Consider the following 21,824-nt stretch of genomic DNA (forward strand, 5'->3'; position numbering starts at 1 on the left):
CAAAAATTTAATATTGCAGGAGTAGGGACCGAGAAAAACGCAGAGAAAGAGAAAGAGATGTGGATAGGAAAAGGTCCCGGAAATCCCCATCTCCTGGGAGAAGAAGCCCAGAACCATCTGTAACCCAGAGTTCCTCTGCTCAGGATGAACCTACTGCAAAAAAGAAGAAAGATGAGCTGGATCCTCTCCTTACGCGCACTGGTGGAGCATATATTCCTCCTGCAAAGCTTAGGATGATGCAAGAACAGATTACAGATAAAAACAGGTATGTTGATATTACTAAGTATATAAGGCAATGATGTCCTCATTGAAAAAATAATCAACTATGGTCTAATTAACCTTAGCTGTTGAGAATTTACATTAGTCCACAGTGATAGAGACCTCAAATTAGACTTCTCTCCTCCTTTACTCTATAAGCTCCATTGAAGCTTTGCATACTATTTGCCTTGACATTAGCTCATAACTTCTTTATTTCTTTGCATTTTTGAATTTAAAAGTTTGAGGAAAGATCACTTTTTATACTATTCCTTTCATAGTTGCATGATGCCTGCCTATTAGTAGTGTCTATTTTTCATGAATAATCAAGAGTACTGTTGATATTTTAGACCTAAAAGAATCTTTCTGGTTGTACCAAACCAGGAGGTGGCATACTTTTTCTATGAAAGGCCAGACAGTAAGTATTTTATGCTTTGTACATTATTCTGTCTCTGTTGCAGGTACTTGATTCCAATATTATAATGTGAATACAGTCATAGATAGTAATATGTAAACAGATAAGTAGCTGTATTCCAATAAAGTTTATTTACCACGGCAGGCTGTGGGCTGCATTTGGCTCATGGGTATAGTTTGCAAACCCCTGTACTAATCTGTGAAACTTACATGACAATTTTTTCTTTTCTTTCCTTTTCTTAGACAGTAACAGCTTAAACTATAATTTTTTTGCTACACTAAGGCAATCAAAATTCATACCCAAAATACCTTTTCTTTCCTTTTCAAAATAATTGGGACCCCTTTCTCTACTAGAATGAGACAGTATCTATGAAAAGTATGGTTCACCACTGAAATGGTCACTCAGTTATCAGGTAGTTAGTAAAAAGATTGGGATAGAAGGTTGCTATATTAAGAAAAACAGATTCTGCATGAGTCACGAGTGTTCCTACATCTTTCATGGATATTTCAATAGCAACTCGAAGATACTTGAGAACCTTATGTAAATGAAATGTAAATTTGTTTCAAAAGTAGATTTGAAGCAGAATGTCATTTATATAAAATAAAGTGTAAAGATCTAAAATAAAATATTTATGAGCTAGAAAGGGACATTAGATGACATTAAAATTAAACTAATAATTAAGTTTCTTTTTATGTATCGTATTCCAGCACTTGGTAGTGATGTTTAGAGTGTTATGTTGACAAGGGATTTGGAGATGGCTTGTGTGGTTAGTGGGAGCTACATAATCATGTAGGCATTTAGCTCTTGCAGAAGGCAGCATTAATGAGAAGTATTTAATTTCTCCAGTTTAATCCAAAGTAATCCTAATTGTAAAAGGCCAGAAACATTGTTATTAATCCAAGTTTTATTTCCTTATAAAGTAGGCAGTCAGCAGTATACGAAATTTTAAGCAGATTCCTAGAAGATAATTTTATTTATGACTTTGAAGTCTATTATAGATTGTAAAGGGGACAGAGAAATGCAAGTCTCTAAAAGAAGTCGATAGTCATCGCTTTCAGTAGATACTTAATCAGGTGAATTGTAGGCTTCCTAATTAGGAAGTACAGTAGTACTTTATATAGCCTTTTGATCAAAACTTAATAGGAGAAGCTGTGATTTTTTTATTAGTAACATCTTATTGATCAGGCTAGTTATTAAGCCATAAATCTTATTTCTCTTGAAATAGCAGCACACCAGGGCGTTGGGTTCGGGGGCGTGGAGTGTTCTACCTCAGATGCAGGCAGTAAGGGGGTACATCATCTATAGCAATAATAAAATTAACTACAGTTCAGTCTGCTTTTTATCCTCTATGTTTGCTGAAGACACTGTCAGTGATAAAATACTCCTCCCTACTTGGGCAGACTGTACTCACCACCCCTTAGTATATCGCTCCAGAAGTCCATGGATAGAATTCAGGCAATCCATGAACATGAATGGGGGAAAAAAATGCATCTTTATTCTTACTAATCTCTAACTAAAATTTGGCATTTCTTTCTGTTGGGAATGTTGGCAACAGACCATAGTATTAAAGGACTATTTATTGCAAATATTCATAATTTTTTATGGCCACGATACCTAGAAAGTAGTTAATAGGCCTTCCACCACTTCTTGTTATTTAATGGGTTAAGAATCACAGAGTATACTATATTAAACTTTTGTTCTTTTCATGTTTTGAAAACTATATTTCAGTATGATTATTATCCTTTGTAATCCTATGCATTTGTATATATTATCCCAAGAGAGGTGTATGTAAGAAAAAATAATTTAAGACTTCCTGAAACTGAAATCATTCCACAGAAAAAATAATTATAAAAACCATAGAATTTTAGACCTTTAAAAGGACTTAGATAATATCACATTCAACCTGAAGAAACCCAATTAGGCTAAAGAATTTACCCTAGATCTAAATTAAAAAACAGTATAGTCATCTAGCATTCACCTAGTATAGCTGTGGGATTACTGCCTAAATGTACAGGTGTTCTTTAAAATACTTAGAACAGTCTCATGATTTCATATGACTTTCCCTTTTCCTGTCATTATTACCATTTCTTTAGTTTAAAACATTTAATTTTGTCTATCATGCTTTTACTAGAAGTGACATAATAATTCCCTTTTTATGGCTTACATGTGGGTATTTCATATTGTAATTTAAAATAAATAATAGCTTTTATTTTAAAATATGTTTTTGAAGATACGTGTAAGTAAATGAAGTGTTATAATGTAAAATAAGCATCTATTGACTCTAATAGATGTTAATTGCAACATACATGGATGAAAGAGCGAAAGATTATCCTTACATATTCTTAGTAATCTTATGTTGTTAAAGAAAAGCAGACTGTACATAAGCATCATATTTACATAAAATCAAACATAGTTTAGTATATAATCCATGTGTTTATGTAGTCAGTATATACACCCTTTTGGGGTCATTTTGTGAAAATAATGTTAATAATAAAGTATCTAAGTTTTTATGTTCCCAGGATAACTTTATTGTGATTGTTGACTAAGTTTTATTCTTTATTAAAATCTATTCTTTTTAGCTTAGCATACCAGAGGATGAGCTGGGAAGCCCTAAAGAAATCAATCAATGGTCTTATCAACAAAGTCAACATTTCTAATATAGGCATTATTATTCAAGAACTTCTTCAAGAAAATATAGTTAGAGGCAGGTAAGTATCAGCTATTTTATTTGTAGTATTTTAGTTTTTCAAAGGAACATAGTATCTACATGAACAGTAATTATCGATTTATTATGCTACTTTATTTCAAAGGTAGTTGAGAATATTTAAAATGCAGTTCTTATAAAAATGTAAGCTATTAACAAATAACTTGTACTTCACTGTTAGAAGTTGTGTAGAATTTTTGCTTTTTGAGGTTTGATTCATCTAATGATTTTTGCACATTCATTCATTTACTGAATATTGTAAATAATTTAAACTCATAAGGAATAATGAATATTATATATATGTGCTGCCTCAAAGCATTTTAATTTCTAATGAAAGCAAATTGAGAATGTGAAAGAAGTGAGAAAGATCAGCAAGAAACTTTAGAAAAGCAGAAGAGAATGACCTAGCATTTTCTGTGTGGTGTTTAGTAGTCGGAGATATTTAAAAGGATCAGGAAATAGAAATATTCTATATTCATTCTATTTTTTATTTTAAAATCTGAAGGCTATTTTCCCATGTCATCTCACATGATCTTGACTCCTCATCTCAAAAAACATTGGGGATATAAGGTAATGTGTAGCATGTTGTGAAGATATAGAAAGTTGACCAAGAGGCAGCCAATGTTCTCAAAAATAGGTAGAGCTCTTCTGTTTTACTCAGAAAGAAGCAGACTAAGAAATGTTATATAGGTTATTTAAGATCTTAAAATTTATTAGCTGTGTTCTTATCTCATTTTCTGTTTTAATGATTCAGTTGTCATACCCAAACCTGATAACTGTTAAGACATTGTTTTCCTGCCTTTTGGCAATCCAATATGTGTCATTACACTGCTGAAAATAACTATTAAATTAGCCGAGTTTGCATCTCTCCCCTTATCAAAAGCATGCAGAAACATGCCATTTCAAAATGAGAAGTACAATCTTTTATTTTTCTGTCTTTGTTTTAGAATTATTTTTGCAGTGCTTTAATTGTGTCTTTATTTTTAATAGGAGTATTCCACATCTTTTTATTTTACTGAAAATAGGCTAAAAGGTAGAAACCACCCAAATTCGTTTTTAATCACATATTAAATTTTATGTAAAATAATAGACCAGTACTGGAAATTTTACATTGTCTAAATGTAGTCCTTTTGAAGCAGACCCTTTTTTCCTTCACTATTTTCCTAAGAAGTTTAAAATTATTCCTAAGAAGTTTAAAATTTTATTACTAGATATAACAAACAGAAATAGGAAAAGAGGAATTATATTCAGAGAAAAAATTTGAAGAAAAAATTGTAGTAAAATCTGTTATACAAAATCACAAATTGAATGTTTTTTCAGAAGCAATTTTTATTTATTAGTAAAGACAAACTCTTCTCCTAGATAAAGTGGTATAAATTTAGTCCTGGTTTAGCTTTTATGAATATTTGTGGAGAAGTAATATTATTCAGTTTTAAATGAGGTTTTTTTCTTCTAATAAATTGGTGATTATTGTCAACTCCTTTTTTTTTCCTTTTTCAACAGAGGCCTGCTGTCCAGATCTGTTTTGCAAGCACAAAGTGCATCTCCAATCTTCACCCATGTGTATGCAGCATTAGTGGCAATTATCAACTCAAAATTTCCACAAATCGGAGAATTAATCCTCAAGAGATTAATTCTTAATTTTCGAAAAGGCTATCGAAGAAATGATAAGGTATATGTTATGAGCTTATAAGTAGACTGGCATGCACACAAGGACAGAATAATAAACCAATATCAATAATAGTGAGCAGTAGTGATTTCTACATAAACATTATTTTTTTAACTGTATATTTGATAACTCTTTTGTTCTAGTAAATATTCCTGCCCACGAATGATGAGCCACAAAAATGATAGCTATAACTGTAGAATTATAACTGTTTAGCCAGAATTGGCACCCTTTTACATGTATTAGTTTTTATCTTTTAACTTTCTTATAACATAAAAATTATCCTTGTGTGTTACATATTTTAAATAGAATGTGTTAGTAATCTGTAGATTTCACTGGTAAATAAAAATTTGTTTTAGTTTATAGATTAACTTTGTCTCTTCCTTCACTTTTCAGCAACTTTGTCTCACTGCTTCAAAATTTGTGGCACATCTTATTAACCAAAATGTGGTAAGTAATTATCTTCAAAACTTGATGCCTTTCCATGACATTAGACCACAGGCTTGATGCACTTCAGTCCATACATCTCTATTTTTGTTTTGATTTTATAGTCGTTGGGAAAAGCATCTTAAATAATATCAAATTGATATTAATTCTGTACATGGTCACTTAATTACAGATTATTTCTTCTGAGAAAGTAATTTGTTTTTGTAAAGCAATAAAGTTGGTATCTCCTCCATGCTTTTTCCCTGTACCTGGTGTTCATGACAACCTAATGTCTGGTAAAAAAAAAAGAAAAACAAACAAACCTGTTCTCTGGGGTGGCTCCATAGTGTAGTGGTTAGCATGTCTGCTTTACACGCAGAAGGTCCTGGGTTCGTGCCTCAGCGGAGCCACAATCCATATCCCGGGTGTGCCAGGCACCGGGTGTGCGTCACGAGCACGTGGGAGGAGATACCCCGCCTATAGGTCATGAGTGGAAGTGGAGGGGAGAATTAAAAAACAAAACAAAAAAATCCTGTTCTCTGCAACTACATGGTATTTTTGTCATATATTCATAGCATCAGTTTATAACATATATTATAGATTAAATAATTTTAATCAGTTTTAAATGCAAATAATTTTATCTTTTTCAGTTTTTGTGTTTTGTATTCATTCACTGAGAGTTTTGATTCAGCTTCTGGTTAAACTTGAAAATAGTAAAATTGTACTTGTTCATGCTCAAAGGTATCCTTCAGATATATATTATCATATTTAATTATATAAGGAAAATTTCAAAGTCACGCTTAATCCTAATTCTCTAACATTAAATAATATTTTAATTCTTTCGTACATGAAATTCTTTCCAGTGTTTACTCTTAGAAACTTTTTAGATTTTAACGTAGTCATATTATTACAATAACTTGCTGCTTAAAATTATAGAAATTTATTTTGCATGTCAGTAACAGCACAGATAATATATTTCAGTTTTTGAATGTATATTTTACTTATATGGGAGATACTTTAGGCATTACCACAAAAACAGTTAAAGTGGTAAATATTTTAGCTCTTTCCAACTGTGGTACAGGGCATTATTTTTTTGTTACTGACAAGACTGTTTGACAATCCCACCCCACCCCCCGACCCCCAAAAAAAAAGAAAAAAGAAAAACATAGTGTGTATTTTTGGTATGGTCAGTGTAAAGAAGATAATTTCCTGAGTTGAGATTTAGACTTTTTTTCTCTATATCTCAAATAAGTGTGACTTTAGAACAGCATATGTATGGTGTTTTGACCATGCTTTCTAGTTCTTTTTCTTTTCACAGTAAAACTTCTCGATAGAATTTTATTCCCACTTTACCTGGCATTGTAAGTATTTTTGAACATGGCCAGTGTAGTTTGAGTAAAAAAAAAAAAAAATAGAGGATATATTCAAAACTGTCATTGCGTACCAGAAACTAATATAGTTGCTGATGAAATTATTATTCATGTATCTTAAGAGCTATTTGCTATCTAACAGTTGTTTATAGAATGAATTGGAAAATGAATATGAAGATTTGTGGTTGTGGAGAATCACTATTCTTTATATAGTAATTATGAAAATATCTCAGGTTAAAAATTAGTACATGATTTTTAACTTTTATTTTAAGTTTAGTTGTATTTCCTATAGATAATGTATATTTCCTATATATAACATATATGAAGAATATTTCTTCTGGAAATAAGTCAAATAGTTGTATTCAGTGTAATTTAGATTTTGGAACAATTATTTGGAAATATTTTATAGGTACATAATGAAAGTGAAAGAATAATCATATCCTATGTATGTATTTCTATATACATGATAATAAAACTGCTCATCACATGTATAATATTGTCACTACAAAAACTAGATATATTGACTTAAAATTACCAATGATAGATTAATATATGTAAAAATATTTTCTCTATTCCATATGTCTATTCTGTTCAAGGCACACGAAGTTTTATGCTTAGAGATGCTCACTTTGCTCCTGGAAAGACCAACAGATGATAGCGTTGAAGTAGCTATTGGTTTCCTCAAGGAATGTGGCCTCAAATTAACACAAGTGTCACCAAGAGGAATAAATGGTAAATATATATCCTAGGTTTCATATTGAGTTTTTGTTTAAGGATTAGAATATTTATTGCTTATTTTATTGTCTTTTTTTTTTTCTGTTTAGCTATATTTGAACGCCTTCGAAATATTCTCCATGAGTCTGAAATTGACAAAAGAGTTCAGTATATGATTGAAGTGATGTTCGCTGTACGGAAGGATGGATTCAAGGACCACCCTGTTATCCTAGAAGGGCTCGACTTAGTGGAAGAAGATGATCAGTTCACACATATGCTCCCTCTAGAGGATGACTATAATCCAGAAGATGTTCTTAGTAAGTCAAGAGGTGGGGTTTGGGGAACGGGGCACCAACACATGTAAATGTAGAAAATAAACACTTAACTTTTAATTTGTTTTTTTTTTTTAAGATGTTTTCAAGATGGATCCTAATTTTATGGAAAATGAAGAGAAGTACAAAGCTATTAAGAAGGGTATGTAGAATTTTATAAAATAATTTATTTTGGATAAAAAGGAGCAATTTTTGTAGTTATATAATACTGATAGAAAGGTAGAAATCTCTGTTCTTGAAGCTGTTCTCACTGTTTCCTCATGCATTATTTTGCGGTCTCGTGCTTATCCATGCTATTACTTCATTCTAAATTATTTACATAATTGTCTCTCTTCTTTTTCCCTGTGTGTAAATTATGCAGCCTTTAAGTCTTATCCCTCTTAAGAAATATTCACGTATTATTAGCAGCCTTTATTTAACTTCACTACTGCCTAAGAATTACTGCTTTAAATGCCATCCAGTTTAATATTCAATTAAGTGCTGTACTTTATTATAAAGCGTTATACTTTATTATTTCTTGTGTGCAGATTGATAGCTTTCTGATAACATCAGTCACAGTGCTAGATATGATATCAGTGCTTAATAAATTGATTTTTATTTGTACACCATTAATATACTTTAGACAGACTTTGGTTTGTATTTTGTCTTTACCATTAATAGCTAAGTGACCTGGAACAAGTTACTTGTTTGTTTGATGTAAGAGTAAATGTTCCTTGTTAATGTAAGGATAAATAAAGTGCTTTTTTTCACTGCGAGCAAGTGTTTAGACATCGATACTGTTTTTTTCACATTTGTATTTTTTTTCTAAAGCTAATATTCAGAGCTGCTGATATATTTATATAATAAGTATATATATACATGTTATAATTATGTAATAACTATGGATTTATTTCCTTGCATTGTGATTTTACTGGAGAACTTAACTGCTCTAAAAACTCCTAAGAAGAAAGCAGAGACTTAGAACTCTGTCACTGCCTGTACTCTGTGCTTTCATCATACTTGGAAGTAGAAAGTTGAAGTGGAAAGTAAAGGTGTAAGAATCTATTTCTATATGTTATCCTAAAAATCTGGTACAATAAATTAGTGTCTCCTCTTACATCCTGATTTCCTAGGGGCATTTCAGTACAACGGCGGCCAGAAACTAAATTAGTTTCTAATCATGGAGAACCCCTTAGACCCTTTTTCATCTTTTCTCATGAACTTCTCCTAGTCTGCTAAAACATGTTAAATGATTTTATGGAACTTTTATTATACTTCGTATGATTTTTTTTTAACTTGGCAATTTTATTTCTTTAGGGTCATGGTCAGTTGGCCACTGCCAGGAAAATAGCACTTTTCTTTATCACAGCCCTTCTTAAACTCTTTGGTCTTGAGCTCCCTTTATACTATTGAATATTATTGAGGACTCCAAAGAGTTTTTGTCTTTATGGGTTATATCTATTAACATTTACTTTATTAGAAATTAAAACTGAGAATATATTATATTAAAATAACAATAACAAACCTTGTACATGTTAGCATGTTAGATATTTTTATGAGTAACTATAAAACAAATTTAGAAGAATGACATGTTTTATATATTTTGTACAGTTTAATGACTGGCTTAATAGGAAACAGTTGGATTCTCATTGTTTCTGATTTCAATCTGTCACAATAGATTGTTTTGATTGGAGTAATAAAGAAATTAAATTAACACATTAACATAATATCAAGAAATCACATTTATTAACATTACCACCTTCTTGTCAGAAAAGACTAAGTATTAGGAAGCTATCATACAAGGATGGATACAAGTTTTCCAAAATTCTAATTTTCTCTTGAAAACTCTAATTTTATCATGGTGGCAAATAAAGTTAGTTATGCAACAGTCTTACTTTATATATATTTGAGTAGATTTGTGCCAAATATCTAATAACTGTAGGTTGTCAACCATTTTTTCAAATAAAAATGAAAAAAAATAGCTGATTCATCTTGGAACTCAAATGATTGCAGTGTTTTTCCTTGACATAACCATCATCATTGTTTATCTGTCTTTAACAGAAGTCCTGTATATGAACTTCATGTTTTATTACTCAGATCTCAAGGGTTGAGATTTACTAAAATTAATAATTTTCTGCTCCTTTAAGGACATTCTTAAGTGAAAATGGCTTTTTCCCCCTACCACAAGCATGTGGCAGTGAAGAACATGACTGCTACTGCAGTTTGATGCTTTGATTTGTGCTCAGGTTGCAGCAGTTTTAACTTCCATTCTTTTGGACCATCATTGCAGATGTCAGCACAGTGAAAAGGCAGGTCACGTCTTAGTATTATTATGAAAATAGTTTAAACCTTACAGATCACCTGACAAGTGTCAGCGATCCCCCCAGGAACTCACAGACCATACTTTGAAACCACTGCTTTAGGCCTTTTGAGCCACGATTCTCTTGCTCAGGCCCACTTCCACTTCCGGAAGTGTACTTTCCCTTTTAATAAAACTTGTCTTTTCTACTGGAAAAAAAAAGAAAAGAAAAGAAACTACTGCTTTATCCATTCAATAAAACCCAATTGTCACTGCCTAAGTGATTTTAATAAGTAGATTGTAGACAGATGAGGACAGGATGATGTAAACGACTAGACAATTCATTTGACCTTCATTCTTCCATTAAATATTCTTCTAGACCTGGCATTAAAAAAATGGCCACAGCAGGAAGTGGGCACAGCTTTAGTAATTAGCACCTTAGAGTGACTCAGGTGTTCTTGTGTTTTAGGTCTTATGGCATTTGGGAAAACAGCAGGAATGCCTGTCTTCCAAGTACTGAATACTAAATAGTTTCCTCTTTTAAAAGTCTGTCTAAACCATGTTATGTAATAATAAACTAGACACTTCAGATTATTTCGTGAAGTCACATGTGTTAGAAATATTCTTGAGGAGGTTTGTATGTCAGATAAGGGCTGAATGACAACTCTGTTTTTCTAAAATGATTTATTCTTCATAACATGAAGTTCTCTGCTAACATTAAATATTGTATGTGGCTCCCGATTTGTACTGCTTTGTATAGATAAAGAAATTAGAATTTCCTGAAAGTGAATTGGCCCCAAAACTTTTTAGTAAAACTCTTTGGTTATAATAGAAATGAAAAAGTGAAGTGTTGGCCAGGTTAATGGAGCACATACCATTGGACAAAATATAATTTCAGGTTTTATTATTTGATTATATTAACATGATGACTATCCTTATTTAGTCTCTGAATGGGAGTTGCATTTTAAGAAGTAATAATCCAATGAAGTGCTCATTTAACTAATTTTCTTAAAGGCTTTTAAATTTTGGCTTCTGTTTTAAATATAGCAAGTCTTTGGATTGGTTATAATGTTCTATTGAATAGATGTATGTTTTAATAAAAATTTCATTGGTATTGGTATTTAAAAATTTTTTTGGTATTTGTTTAAGTGAATGCTAAATTACGTAATTATTTCTTCTCTTTTCTTTGTCTTTCATAAAATGTTCTTAATTCTTAGCCTCCTAAATTCTTGTTTTCTATATCTAGCCTTGGCTTTTTGTAATAGACTGCTTTCTTTTTGATGATGAACTAAGAATATTTTGACTCTAATATGCTAGTTTGTATTCCAAGTTTATTTTTCCACTGCTTTTGCTCTTTTGGAAAATTTTCATCTACTTTCTCCATTTCATTCCTTGTTTCATGGTCACTTTCTGTCTGGCAGAAGAATGATACATATGGCTCTCTCTAATCTAGTTAATTATAATGCTCCCTGACCACCTAGGCAATAACACAAGGCCTGTGTGATCTTGTTGGTTGACAGACTGTTACACCATTATGGATTTCAGTGAACTGAGAATTATCTTCTCAGAATGAGTTGTGTGTGTATCACTTGATTGTTAATATTTTCCTAAACTTACTTTGTTCTTTTAGAAATTCTTGATGAAGGAGATAGTGACTCAAACACAGACCAAGACGCTGGAAGTAGTGAAGAGGAGGAGGAAGAAGAGGAAGAGGGAGAAGAAGATGAAGAAGGTAAAAGTATGGCTTATTTTAAAATAATACTGTAAATACTCTGAAATTAAATTAATTCCAGTGTAATTCTTTAAAACAGTGGTTCTCAGTCTGTGGGCATTGGGCGGATTGCTACTGGGATCTAGTGGGTGAAGGGTAGGAATGCTGTTAACATCTTACAAGTCACCAAACTGTCCCCGACAACAAAGTATTATCCAGCCCAAAATGTCAGTATTGCCAAGGTTGAAAATCTTTGCTCTAAAAGTATTAAACAAGGAAATTCATTTTTGACATCAGCATAATTTTAATTTGACATTTTATGCCTTTGATTATAAACTGTGAAAAAGGTACATTCATGTTGAGTATGTGTAATTTATGTAACCCTGGCATTAATGTGACAGATGAGAATGACTAGATATTTGCTGTTCATTTTGGCGAAATAGAGTAGGGAGGCCAAAAGCTATATTTGTACAGGAGCAGGCATGATGTTCTTCCTCCTCAACTTTGATTACATTATATTTTACAGAAAAATTAGCTAAGTGCTTTGGTTGAGTTTCAGTTCAAACATCAGAACATGTATACAGTGGTTGCTACTTACTTGTATTACATATTCAGAATTATTAAAAGTATATTTTTCCCTTTTAGGGCAGAATGTATTTTAGTTCTGTCTTATATATTTGAAATTATTAAAGGTATATCTTTCCCTTTTAGGGCATAATGTATTTTAGTTCTGTCTTAGAGTATAATTGCTCTTTATAATATATTTTATAAAAATAAGCTTAATTTTTTTCCAATGTCTTCCTTTAAAACGTCTTCTAACTATGTGCTACATTTTACTTTAGAATTTCTTTGTTTTATGTGAAAATACTGTTCAAAAAACTGATTAAATATTTGTAAGGAAAAGTTTCATGTATTAGATATGAGACAATTTTGACAAATACACATATTTATATTGGACCCATTAACCTGTCATGATAATCCAGTGTTCTCTGAAACTGTTTTTCTACCTATAAGTTATAGTTCTTCCAAATTATCAAGATACTGTTTGGAACTCTAGAAATAATGGTTTATCAAACAACAGCATGAGTGCAGCATTTTATAGTATCTAAATGAGCAAGTGACACAAAATCTGGCTTGGTTCAGGACTTCTTTGAGCTATATTATATATACTAACTTATTAAATACTCTTAGATATGGCAAAAGATTTGAAATAGTTACTTAGAATTCTACAAATACTAATTTACACTGTAGAAAAGAATATCGTTATTATTAAAGTCATAGATTCTAAGTGTATTTAGAAAATTATTATATAGAAATTTTCAGTTCTTCACATTTATTTTTATAATTTCCTAATTTTGTTATGTTTAATTTCAGGACAAAAAGTGACTATTCATGACAAGACCGAAATTAATCTAGTCTCATTTCGTCGTACAATTTATCTTGCTATTCAGTCAAGGTAAGATTATTTGTTCAGTTGATTCTTATTTTTGATAGCAAATGGGCAAGGAGATAGGTATTTGTAGAATCTGATGACAGGAAAATTGATACCATTTCAGGAATTCTCAAACTACCTGCCTCTCTATCTCTATTCCAAACCCAAGCTGATAGATTCCTATTGCTGGTTCTTTGCTTTAATAGCAAATTGTCTTTACTTAAATTTGAAAGGTCTGTGTTAACATAATTAAATGGTTCTTTTTTCTTTTTTTAGCTATATTTCTTATAGTTAGATATCATTAATGAAATCTTGAAAACAGCTCTATATTACAGAGCTAGTACAGTTTTTAATTTGTAATAGAAATTTAGTATATATTTTTTCTAATTTGTTTTTTAATTCTGGTTCTAAGTAGTGAAGTACAGTTATGTTAACTTTCAGACATTAATTTGTTGTGCAGATAGAAATAGAAATTAGGCTTAGGAAAGTTTTTAGAACCCTTTGAGATAATATTAAGCAAGAACTATCATCTCATGAAAACAAAACCTATTCCCTTTGAAGGCTGTGAGTCGAGTTTTGAAGAAAAATAAATAAAAATGTTAAATGCTTAGTGATTCTATTATTTTATATGTAAATCAACTTACCGATTTAGTGGGCACGGTGTTTACATTTTATACTGGAGGAGGAATGTTTCCTTGTTTGGCTTTTTTTGCTTTGTTACTAGTTTTTGTATATTTCCATTTAGTATGATGTAATAGCAATAATGATTCATCAGTAGAGGAGTCATCTTGTTTTCAGTCTGTCTGAAAACTTTTTGGCTTAGGTTCATCTTCCAAAAGAAATGTTAAACAGCAGATATTGGTCAGAAATTTTTTAGTTTATCCTATTGCTTTGCCTTTCACATGAGAGAAAAAACTATTCGATTTTTTTCATGAAAACTTGAAGATGAAAAATTTTTGTTAGGATAACTATTCCTAGTTTGACCTTTCATTTTTCCTTTTTAAGAAATTCAACAGTAATGAGTTAATAAACAGCAGATTCATTGTTTTAATATTGCTGTAAACATTAACTTTGAAGACTTACCATGGAGCTCTTTTAATAATTGCTTAAAAGCAACTTTTTAAAAAATTGACCTAACCTTAATGATCTCTGAATCACACAAAAGACTTGAAAAATTAAAGCATTAAGAGACAAGTGACAAGCCATTATTATATAATGGCACCAATTGTAGTAGCAGTAGCTTCTGCCTTATGTGTTGGTATTTGTAGAGTTCTGAGCCTCTAAATGCCTAGTAAAAAATTTATATATGACAAAGGTTAGTATACTTTAAAAGCTCATATATATTTTAGGAAAGAAACACAAAGACTTTGATAGAAATGTATTTAAAGGATATGGTTGGGAGGTTCATGTAATGGATTATAAAACAAAAAATGTATTAGTTATCAGACATATCACTCTAGACAAATAAGTGCTATCAGTCATTAAAATAGCTGAAGTGGTTAATTTTATTAAAGCAACAGTACTCAGTACTAATGATTATTTCACTGAGATACACTTATTAATAGACTATGGCAAGCATTTTGGTAACATGAATTTAAGGGCTCAGTGCCCATTCCATTTGACCTGCTTTTTTCATTATTATATTTCTTTAAAAAAAAAAACACACATATTGGCAGAGAATTATATACAGAATATTTCAATGCAAAAAGAAAAAACAGGAGACAATTTTATTGTTCAACACAAATAATCAAAATGTCCAATTTATGCCACTATGGAAAATTAGGTTAATGGAACATTGTTATTGATGTAGACAAGTGATCTGATATAATGTTAAGTGGGGAAAAAACTACATAACCTATATAGTACCATGCCAGAGGTGTTATCTTAACTGGATAAATAGGCAGATTTTAGAAATAATGCTTTAGAAAATAAAATGTCAGATCTTTTTAAATACATTTTGGTATTGCTGTATTATTGAAGTTTATCAACTATAGTTTAATATTTTAATGCTAGATATTGCTTAATACTACCTGGTATAAAGTTTTTTCCCGAAATAAATTTTTAAAATTTTATTATAATTTTTTAATTTTATTAGATTGTATCATCCTGAGTTATTACCCTGTTGCGCTTATGAAATCCAGTAATTAACAGAAGCTGAGGAATACAGATGAACTTATTAAACTAAATTTGTAATCTTTATATTTCAGTGGATGATTATTTTATACTACTGTTAACAAAAGAATGAAGGTTAGCACATTCTACAGAAAGTACAGATATATTAGCATTATTCCTGAGTCAAGTTCACATTGTTTGATAATTCTCTTAGGTGAAACATTGAAGATATTTTAAATGCAATTTATATAAATATTGTAAAAAAGCAAAACTTTTTCCTTGTAAGTCAGTTTGGTTAATTGCTATTTTTATACTTAGTTTTTTTTTTTTTAATGTTGAAGCCTTGTGTTTGGATATGAATCAAGATAACTTGTAATAAATGGTGATTAAGCACTAGATGTCATGCTGGGCTCTTGGAGCATCTTTTACCTCTTCCTGACTTGGATCAGAGAGAAGTAGAAATAACTAACTGTATAAAAATTAAGTCTACTTTCTGTGTCTCTGGATTTGCCTCTTCTGAACATTTTATATAAATGGCGTATTGTGTGTGCTCTTTTGTGTCTGACCTTTTCACTTAGCATAATTTAAGGTTCATCCATATAATAATATGTATAAGTACTTCATTCTTTGTAGAGTTAAGAGCTATGTCTTTTTTATATACACAGTATAATAATATGAAATTATAATAAATATTTAAAACAACTATTAAAGTAAGATTCTTGTATATAAAAGAATACTACAGTTTAACTATGCTGCAAGTTTTTTAATCTATTGTGACCATTTTATCTTTACAGTTTAGATTTTGAAGAATGCGCTCACAAATTGCTGAAAATGGAGTTTCCTGAAAGCCAAACAGTAAGTTAATACTTTTTTTCTACTAGGAAATATATTGGTTATAAAAATTTTCATGAATTAAAACAATAACTATAATATTTATTATTTAAATGTGGATTTTCTAAAATTTAAAATAACTCAAAATTTAGGAGTTCTGGTGTGTTTCATATATGCTTCTCATTTCCATGAATTAAATCAAGTGCTCGAATGGGATGTAAGAAAGAAGGAAGTCTCTCTGAATCACCACACTTTACATAAATTTCTTAGTGGTTGCCTATAAATCAAATTATGGCTTAAATACAGTAGGAAATTTGTTCTTCAGTGAATTACCTGGTCTATCTACTTTATGTACTAAAGTATTCTTTTGTGGTAAAAATTATAAACATCATCATTTATGTTATTACATTGCTTTAATTAGATGTAGAAGAACCTGTATCTTTTTTTCATTCATTAACTAATTCAACAAAGTATAGTCAGTGTATGCTATAAGTTAGGCACTCTGCAAAGTGTCAGGGATTTAGCATTCCATAAAATACATACTAGCCCCCTCCTAGCTTATCGGACTCATAATCTTAAAACTCAGTATACTTCACTATGCAAAATATCATAGAACTCTATGGTTCTATGCCATGGATAATAAAGACTAGATTGAATAGATTATTTTTTTCTAGTTGTGTTCTCGTGTGTGTTGCTCACTGCCCATCAAGATTTTAGATCTTTGGAACCCGAGCCAAGGCTTTTCAGGCTTCTTTTTTCACACCCTGCCTTATATGTGCTAACCCAGCACAGATGCCACTGTCTAATATAGGCTTTCTCATTTCTAATTCTTCTAAAAGATCTTGACTATCTGAACTGTTAATATTAGGTGTAAGTCCTTTGTCTTACAGCTTTAAACATGACCTGTTACAGGGATTGTGGCCTAGGCCCACTACCCTTTTTCGTAAATAAAGTTTCATTGAAATACAGTCATGCCCATTGGTGTGTACGGTTGCTTTTTTGCCCTCCAGCTGCAGAATTGACTAGTTGTAACAGAGACAACCATATGGCTTCTAAATCCTAAAATATTTACTCTCTGGCCTTTTACAGAAAATGTTTGCCAACCTTTGTTTTAGAATGTAGATTTATGCTTGAAATGCCATAGTATGGAATTTTGAGAAGAAATTCCATACTATGAAATTATTTTCAAACTTAGAAATTATTTTCTTCCTCTTAAAGTCTGTTTACTAGTATATTAATAATAGTGTACCTGTTTGTGCTCTAGGTACACTCGATGTCATTGGAAGGAAATAAATTAGTGAACTATCCTTTAAAATTATAATTGAAACTGAAATTGCTGCTGTATGATCTTGTCACATTATTTAAGGAATATAATTAAGTCATTGTAATTTTTATTAATATTAATCCAGAGGATAGTTGTTCAATAACATTTCAAAAGTGTTTAGTGCATCTATTTTCATGCACTCAAAAGACTGTCCTAAAACTGCTATAATATTTAATTAAAATGTTAAAATATTTAATTATTATAAGCCATGGGGAATAACTCTTGTAATTGCATTTAGTCTAGGGAAGAAAGTAATTTGTTCTGTAGGTATTGCTGACTTTATTAGCAATGCTATCAGCATATTAGCATGTTATACTGTTCGCAACCTGATTACCTCTTACGTTATTGTACAATACAGCATTGGTAGAGAAGCTGAAAATACATTTTAATATATCAAATTAATATAGATAGAAATCAGAAAAGCCTCATTTTAAGTTTTGATACTATATTAAATCTCGACAAAGTGCTTCTTTTCAGAACTTATACATTTATAAACATTTAATTGAGGTAACTTGTGACTAGTCTTAAAAAAATAATAATCTAGCAGTATAAGGACATCTAAAAATAATCCTGCATTGTGAAGTAAATCCTTTGAGTAGATTGTTTTATCAGCTTCTAGAACAGTGCTGTTCAATAGAACTTTCTGCAGTGATGGAAATATTCATATTCTGCTCTGTCCAGTACAGTAGTCACTAGTCACATATGGCTTTTAAGTACTTAAAATATGGCCACTGTGACTGAGGAACTAAAGTTTTAACTATATAATATTAAATAATTTCAGTTTAAATAGCTACATGTCACTACAGGCTACCATTCTGGACAGCATAGTTTTAGAGTGTCTGTTCTGTGCTTCTCCAGTGTCCCCTTCCTCTCCTTTGCACATACAGATATTCAGTAAATACACATTGACCTAATTTTTAAAAGTATTTACAATATTTACTTAGGTTACAGCTTGTGTTATTAAATATGATAAAAATGTCAAAATCCTTAATTGAAAATATAAGGGTAAATTAAATAAAAGTAAAAATGAACTGCGAGTATATATGGTAATTTTATAGGCTTTTTATTTGTAGAAATCAAATAGTTACTATATTTGGAAAAAATTTTTAAACTTTTCGATAAGTATTTTATAGAAAAAAGATACTTAGTCAAGTCTGCAGCAGTGGTTAAAGAATGAATTTATGTCTTTTTCATTTTGTCTCCATTGATTTGTCCATGTTGCCTGAGTTCCTTCATCTATGAAATTGCTACTGCGATCAACACATATTTTATTAGGATTATTTTAAGAATTAACAAATAATATTTTTTAATTATAAATCATTTATGGTGATGATATTTCCTGATCCTGGTTTTATTCTTGCATTTATTAGTTTAACAGAATTTTCACTTAGGAGTTTTCAAGACACATAAATAGCTGATTGGACAATATATTCTAGCAGTTGTGGAAGGATTTTATTTATTTGTATAGATCCAGCTATAGGCATATCTATATGCATAACGTGAGGCTAGAAAACTCATTCACAGAGGGTTTTTTTCCTTGTTCTTTTGTGTGTGTGTGTGTGTGTGTGTGTGTGTGTGTGTGTGTGTGTGTGTGTTATCAATCAGAGGGTCATTTAAGTTAACATTGAAAGCTGTGCCTATATGCTTCTGTAAAGATTCATCATGTTCTGCCTTTTCATACTAACTAAATATATTAATTGAGTTTAAATCTTTGGAAGGTGTATAAGTGAATTGTTAGATGTATTGATTTGTGTTTAAAAGAATTCTGTATAGATTTATTTTAGAATACAGTATATTCAGTCTCTTCTTGATGTATCTGTTTCATATGCTAGGTTTTCTTAAAGTGGTTCATACTTATATGAATTTAGAATTTTATAATCAGTCTAATTAGCATAAGCAATATATGGAAACTGTCAGCCAGACCAAAGGCTTTTAAAAATTAGGCTTCGCATAAATTGAGTTTTTAATTTTGTATTAATAACTAAAGTTTACAAAATTGTGGAAGTTTTGTGTTTTTAAAACCTTATTTAAAAATTCAAGCTGTCTCTAGCGTATTGATAAATATCATACAGCATGGAGTCATTGTATTTTGAACCATTACTGTTATTTTTTTTTCAAATAGAAAGAACTCTGCAACATGATACTTGACTGCTGTGCCCAACAAAGGACATATGAAAAATTTTTTGGCTTATTAGCTGGGGTGAGTTCCAGCCTCATTTTTCTTGTTGGATTTTAATGGAATCACAAAGGGAATTCTTAACATAAATATTGCGAATTAATGTCTCTGCTTTGTGGTCTGGTCTAATATAATAACATATCTTTGCTAAAAGAAAATTGTTCTTCCTCTCCCCAGAGTGGTTTCTCACTCTCTGCTCCTTCTGCCTTTCCCACTTCATTTTTGTAGCCCCTTACTATTGCATATCACTTTTCCAGAACTTTCTGAAATTATACATGCTTTGTTAAAATTTCCCAAAGAGAACAGTTAAATGCTATCTTTTCAAAATCTGAATGCAGCTTCTGAAGTCAGGCGTATGTTCAGGCAGCACAAATAGAGCATGAGCTAAAATAATTTTTAAAATCCAAATTCGACCCACAGAGAAGTGTATTTGTATAGTATTCAAATGTATGTGTCTGTGATTTATATAATTTTGTATAATTTGTATAATTATGATCGGTATAATTTTATTGTAGCATATAAATCCCAGGTAGCTAAGGATAATATATATTAACTTATTTTTTGAGCATCCCATAATATATCACAAAAAGATTGATATGATATGCAAAATATTTATTAATTTTTGATTCAGTAAATTTAGAAGGATTTAATATGCTCATCATGGTATTGATATTCAATTTTTAATGGTATTGGCATTCATCTTTTTAATTTATTAGCGATTTTGCATGCTAAAGAAAGAATACATGGAATCCTTTGAAAGTATATTCAAAGAACAATATGATACCATCCATCGCTTGGAAACAAACAAATTGAGAAATGTTGCTAAGATGTTTGCTCACCTTCTGTACACTGATTCACTTCCATGGAGTGTAAGTAGATGGGGTCAGTGTTTATACTTCCTTTCTAATCTCCTGTTATTCTCAAATTTGTATTAAGGTAATGTGACCATACTTTTCCTATGTAGGAAATGTACTTTAAAATGAAATGTTTTTACTATAATGACTTTTACTATAATGACTATTTTTGAGGTTATATTCATGTAACATGGGATCAAAAGCTAGGTAAATAACATGTGAGTTTAAAAAATACCATTCTGGATAATACTAAAAGTCCAAACATCAAAGTACTTTTTAATACTGATGGCTATGAGTATTTTCAGGAAAAATAATATAGATTTTTCTCTTTTGTTTACAAACACCTGTGCACACTCATTAATATACACCAATTGTTTGGTGCTCATGCATCTCTGAGTTACTGTTTGTTTTCTGAGAGACTAACTGTCAGTGCTTCCTCTAGTTAGGACATGAGAGAAATGATTGTCCTAGCAGGATGTGTTCTTTTTAGCAGAATTCGGGTAAGTGATGGGGAGGAATTCTTGTAGTCATACTTAGAACAAGGAAAGATATTCTCGATGAGGAGATGTGCACTGGATTGGAATTGGAAATGCATTCATTAAGCTGGCATTTATTGTAAAACTACTGTTCATTCAACAATCATTTATTTAGCCACCAACTATATACTCAGTCACTGAGAGAGATACAGGGGATCCAAGGTGAATTATATACGGTCCCTGCTTTCCAGAAGCTTACTGTTTGAGAAGAGGTAAGATATGCTCATAGCAGTAATACAAAATAAAAAGTGATAGGTTATAAGAGGAGTAAAGTTGCTGAAGGGATATTTAAAAAGAAAGAAAGAAATTGCATTTAGGAGGAAAGAAAGAAGAGGATCACATTGTAGAATACCATAACTTAATGATAGAATGAAGCAACATCATTGAGCCTATAACATTGGCTAGATTTTTGTAATATTTTAAGTACTAAGTATGTCCAGCCACAATAATAGGCATTTTGTAAGCTAACCTAGGAGCCAGATCATATTTTTTTACTTCTGTTTTCCTCTCTCTGAGAAAACGAAATTAAAGTTTTAAACAATTGAAGCAAATGGGCTCCTCGAACATTTAACTCAACAACTGGAGGTTACTTTTATTTTTATTTGCCCTAAAACATGTCTCCATGAGTTTCACTTTTAAAGCCTCAATCTTAGTATTCAGAACAAGCTATATTCTTTCTGTCTCTACC

General features: G+C 30.9%; 1 protein-coding gene across 2 annotated transcripts in view; it reads left to right on the forward strand.

The window, feature by feature from the left end:
* The window catches only part of CWC22 (CWC22 spliceosome associated protein homolog), a 49,685-nt gene that overhangs the window by 20,887 nt on the left and 6,974 nt on the right, over positions 1–21,824 (forward strand). For both annotated transcript variants that reach the window (XM_023529059.1, XM_011356670.2), the window contains 12 exons: positions 20–265; positions 3,250–3,378; positions 4,878–5,046; positions 5,437–5,490; positions 7,433–7,568; positions 7,661–7,867; positions 7,962–8,024; positions 11,791–11,892; positions 13,246–13,327; positions 16,210–16,270; positions 19,693–19,770; positions 20,463–20,615. In XM_023529059.1, the coding sequence (XP_023384827.1) occupies positions 20–265; positions 3,250–3,378; positions 4,878–5,046; positions 5,437–5,490; positions 7,433–7,568; positions 7,661–7,867; positions 7,962–8,024; positions 11,791–11,892; positions 13,246–13,327; positions 16,210–16,270; positions 19,693–19,770; positions 20,463–20,615 (1,480 nt within the window). The remainder of the gene's footprint in view (positions 1–19; positions 266–3,249; positions 3,379–4,877; positions 5,047–5,436; positions 5,491–7,432; positions 7,569–7,660; positions 7,868–7,961; positions 8,025–11,790; positions 11,893–13,245; positions 13,328–16,209; positions 16,271–19,692; positions 19,771–20,462; positions 20,616–21,824) is intronic.

Source organism: Pteropus vampyrus, unplaced genomic scaffold (assembly GCF_000151845.1).
Source record: "Pteropus vampyrus isolate Shadow unplaced genomic scaffold, Pvam_2.0 Scaffold2, whole genome shotgun sequence".
In the NCBI taxonomy this organism is placed as follows: Eukaryota; Metazoa; Chordata; class Mammalia; order Chiroptera; family Pteropodidae; genus Pteropus; species Pteropus vampyrus.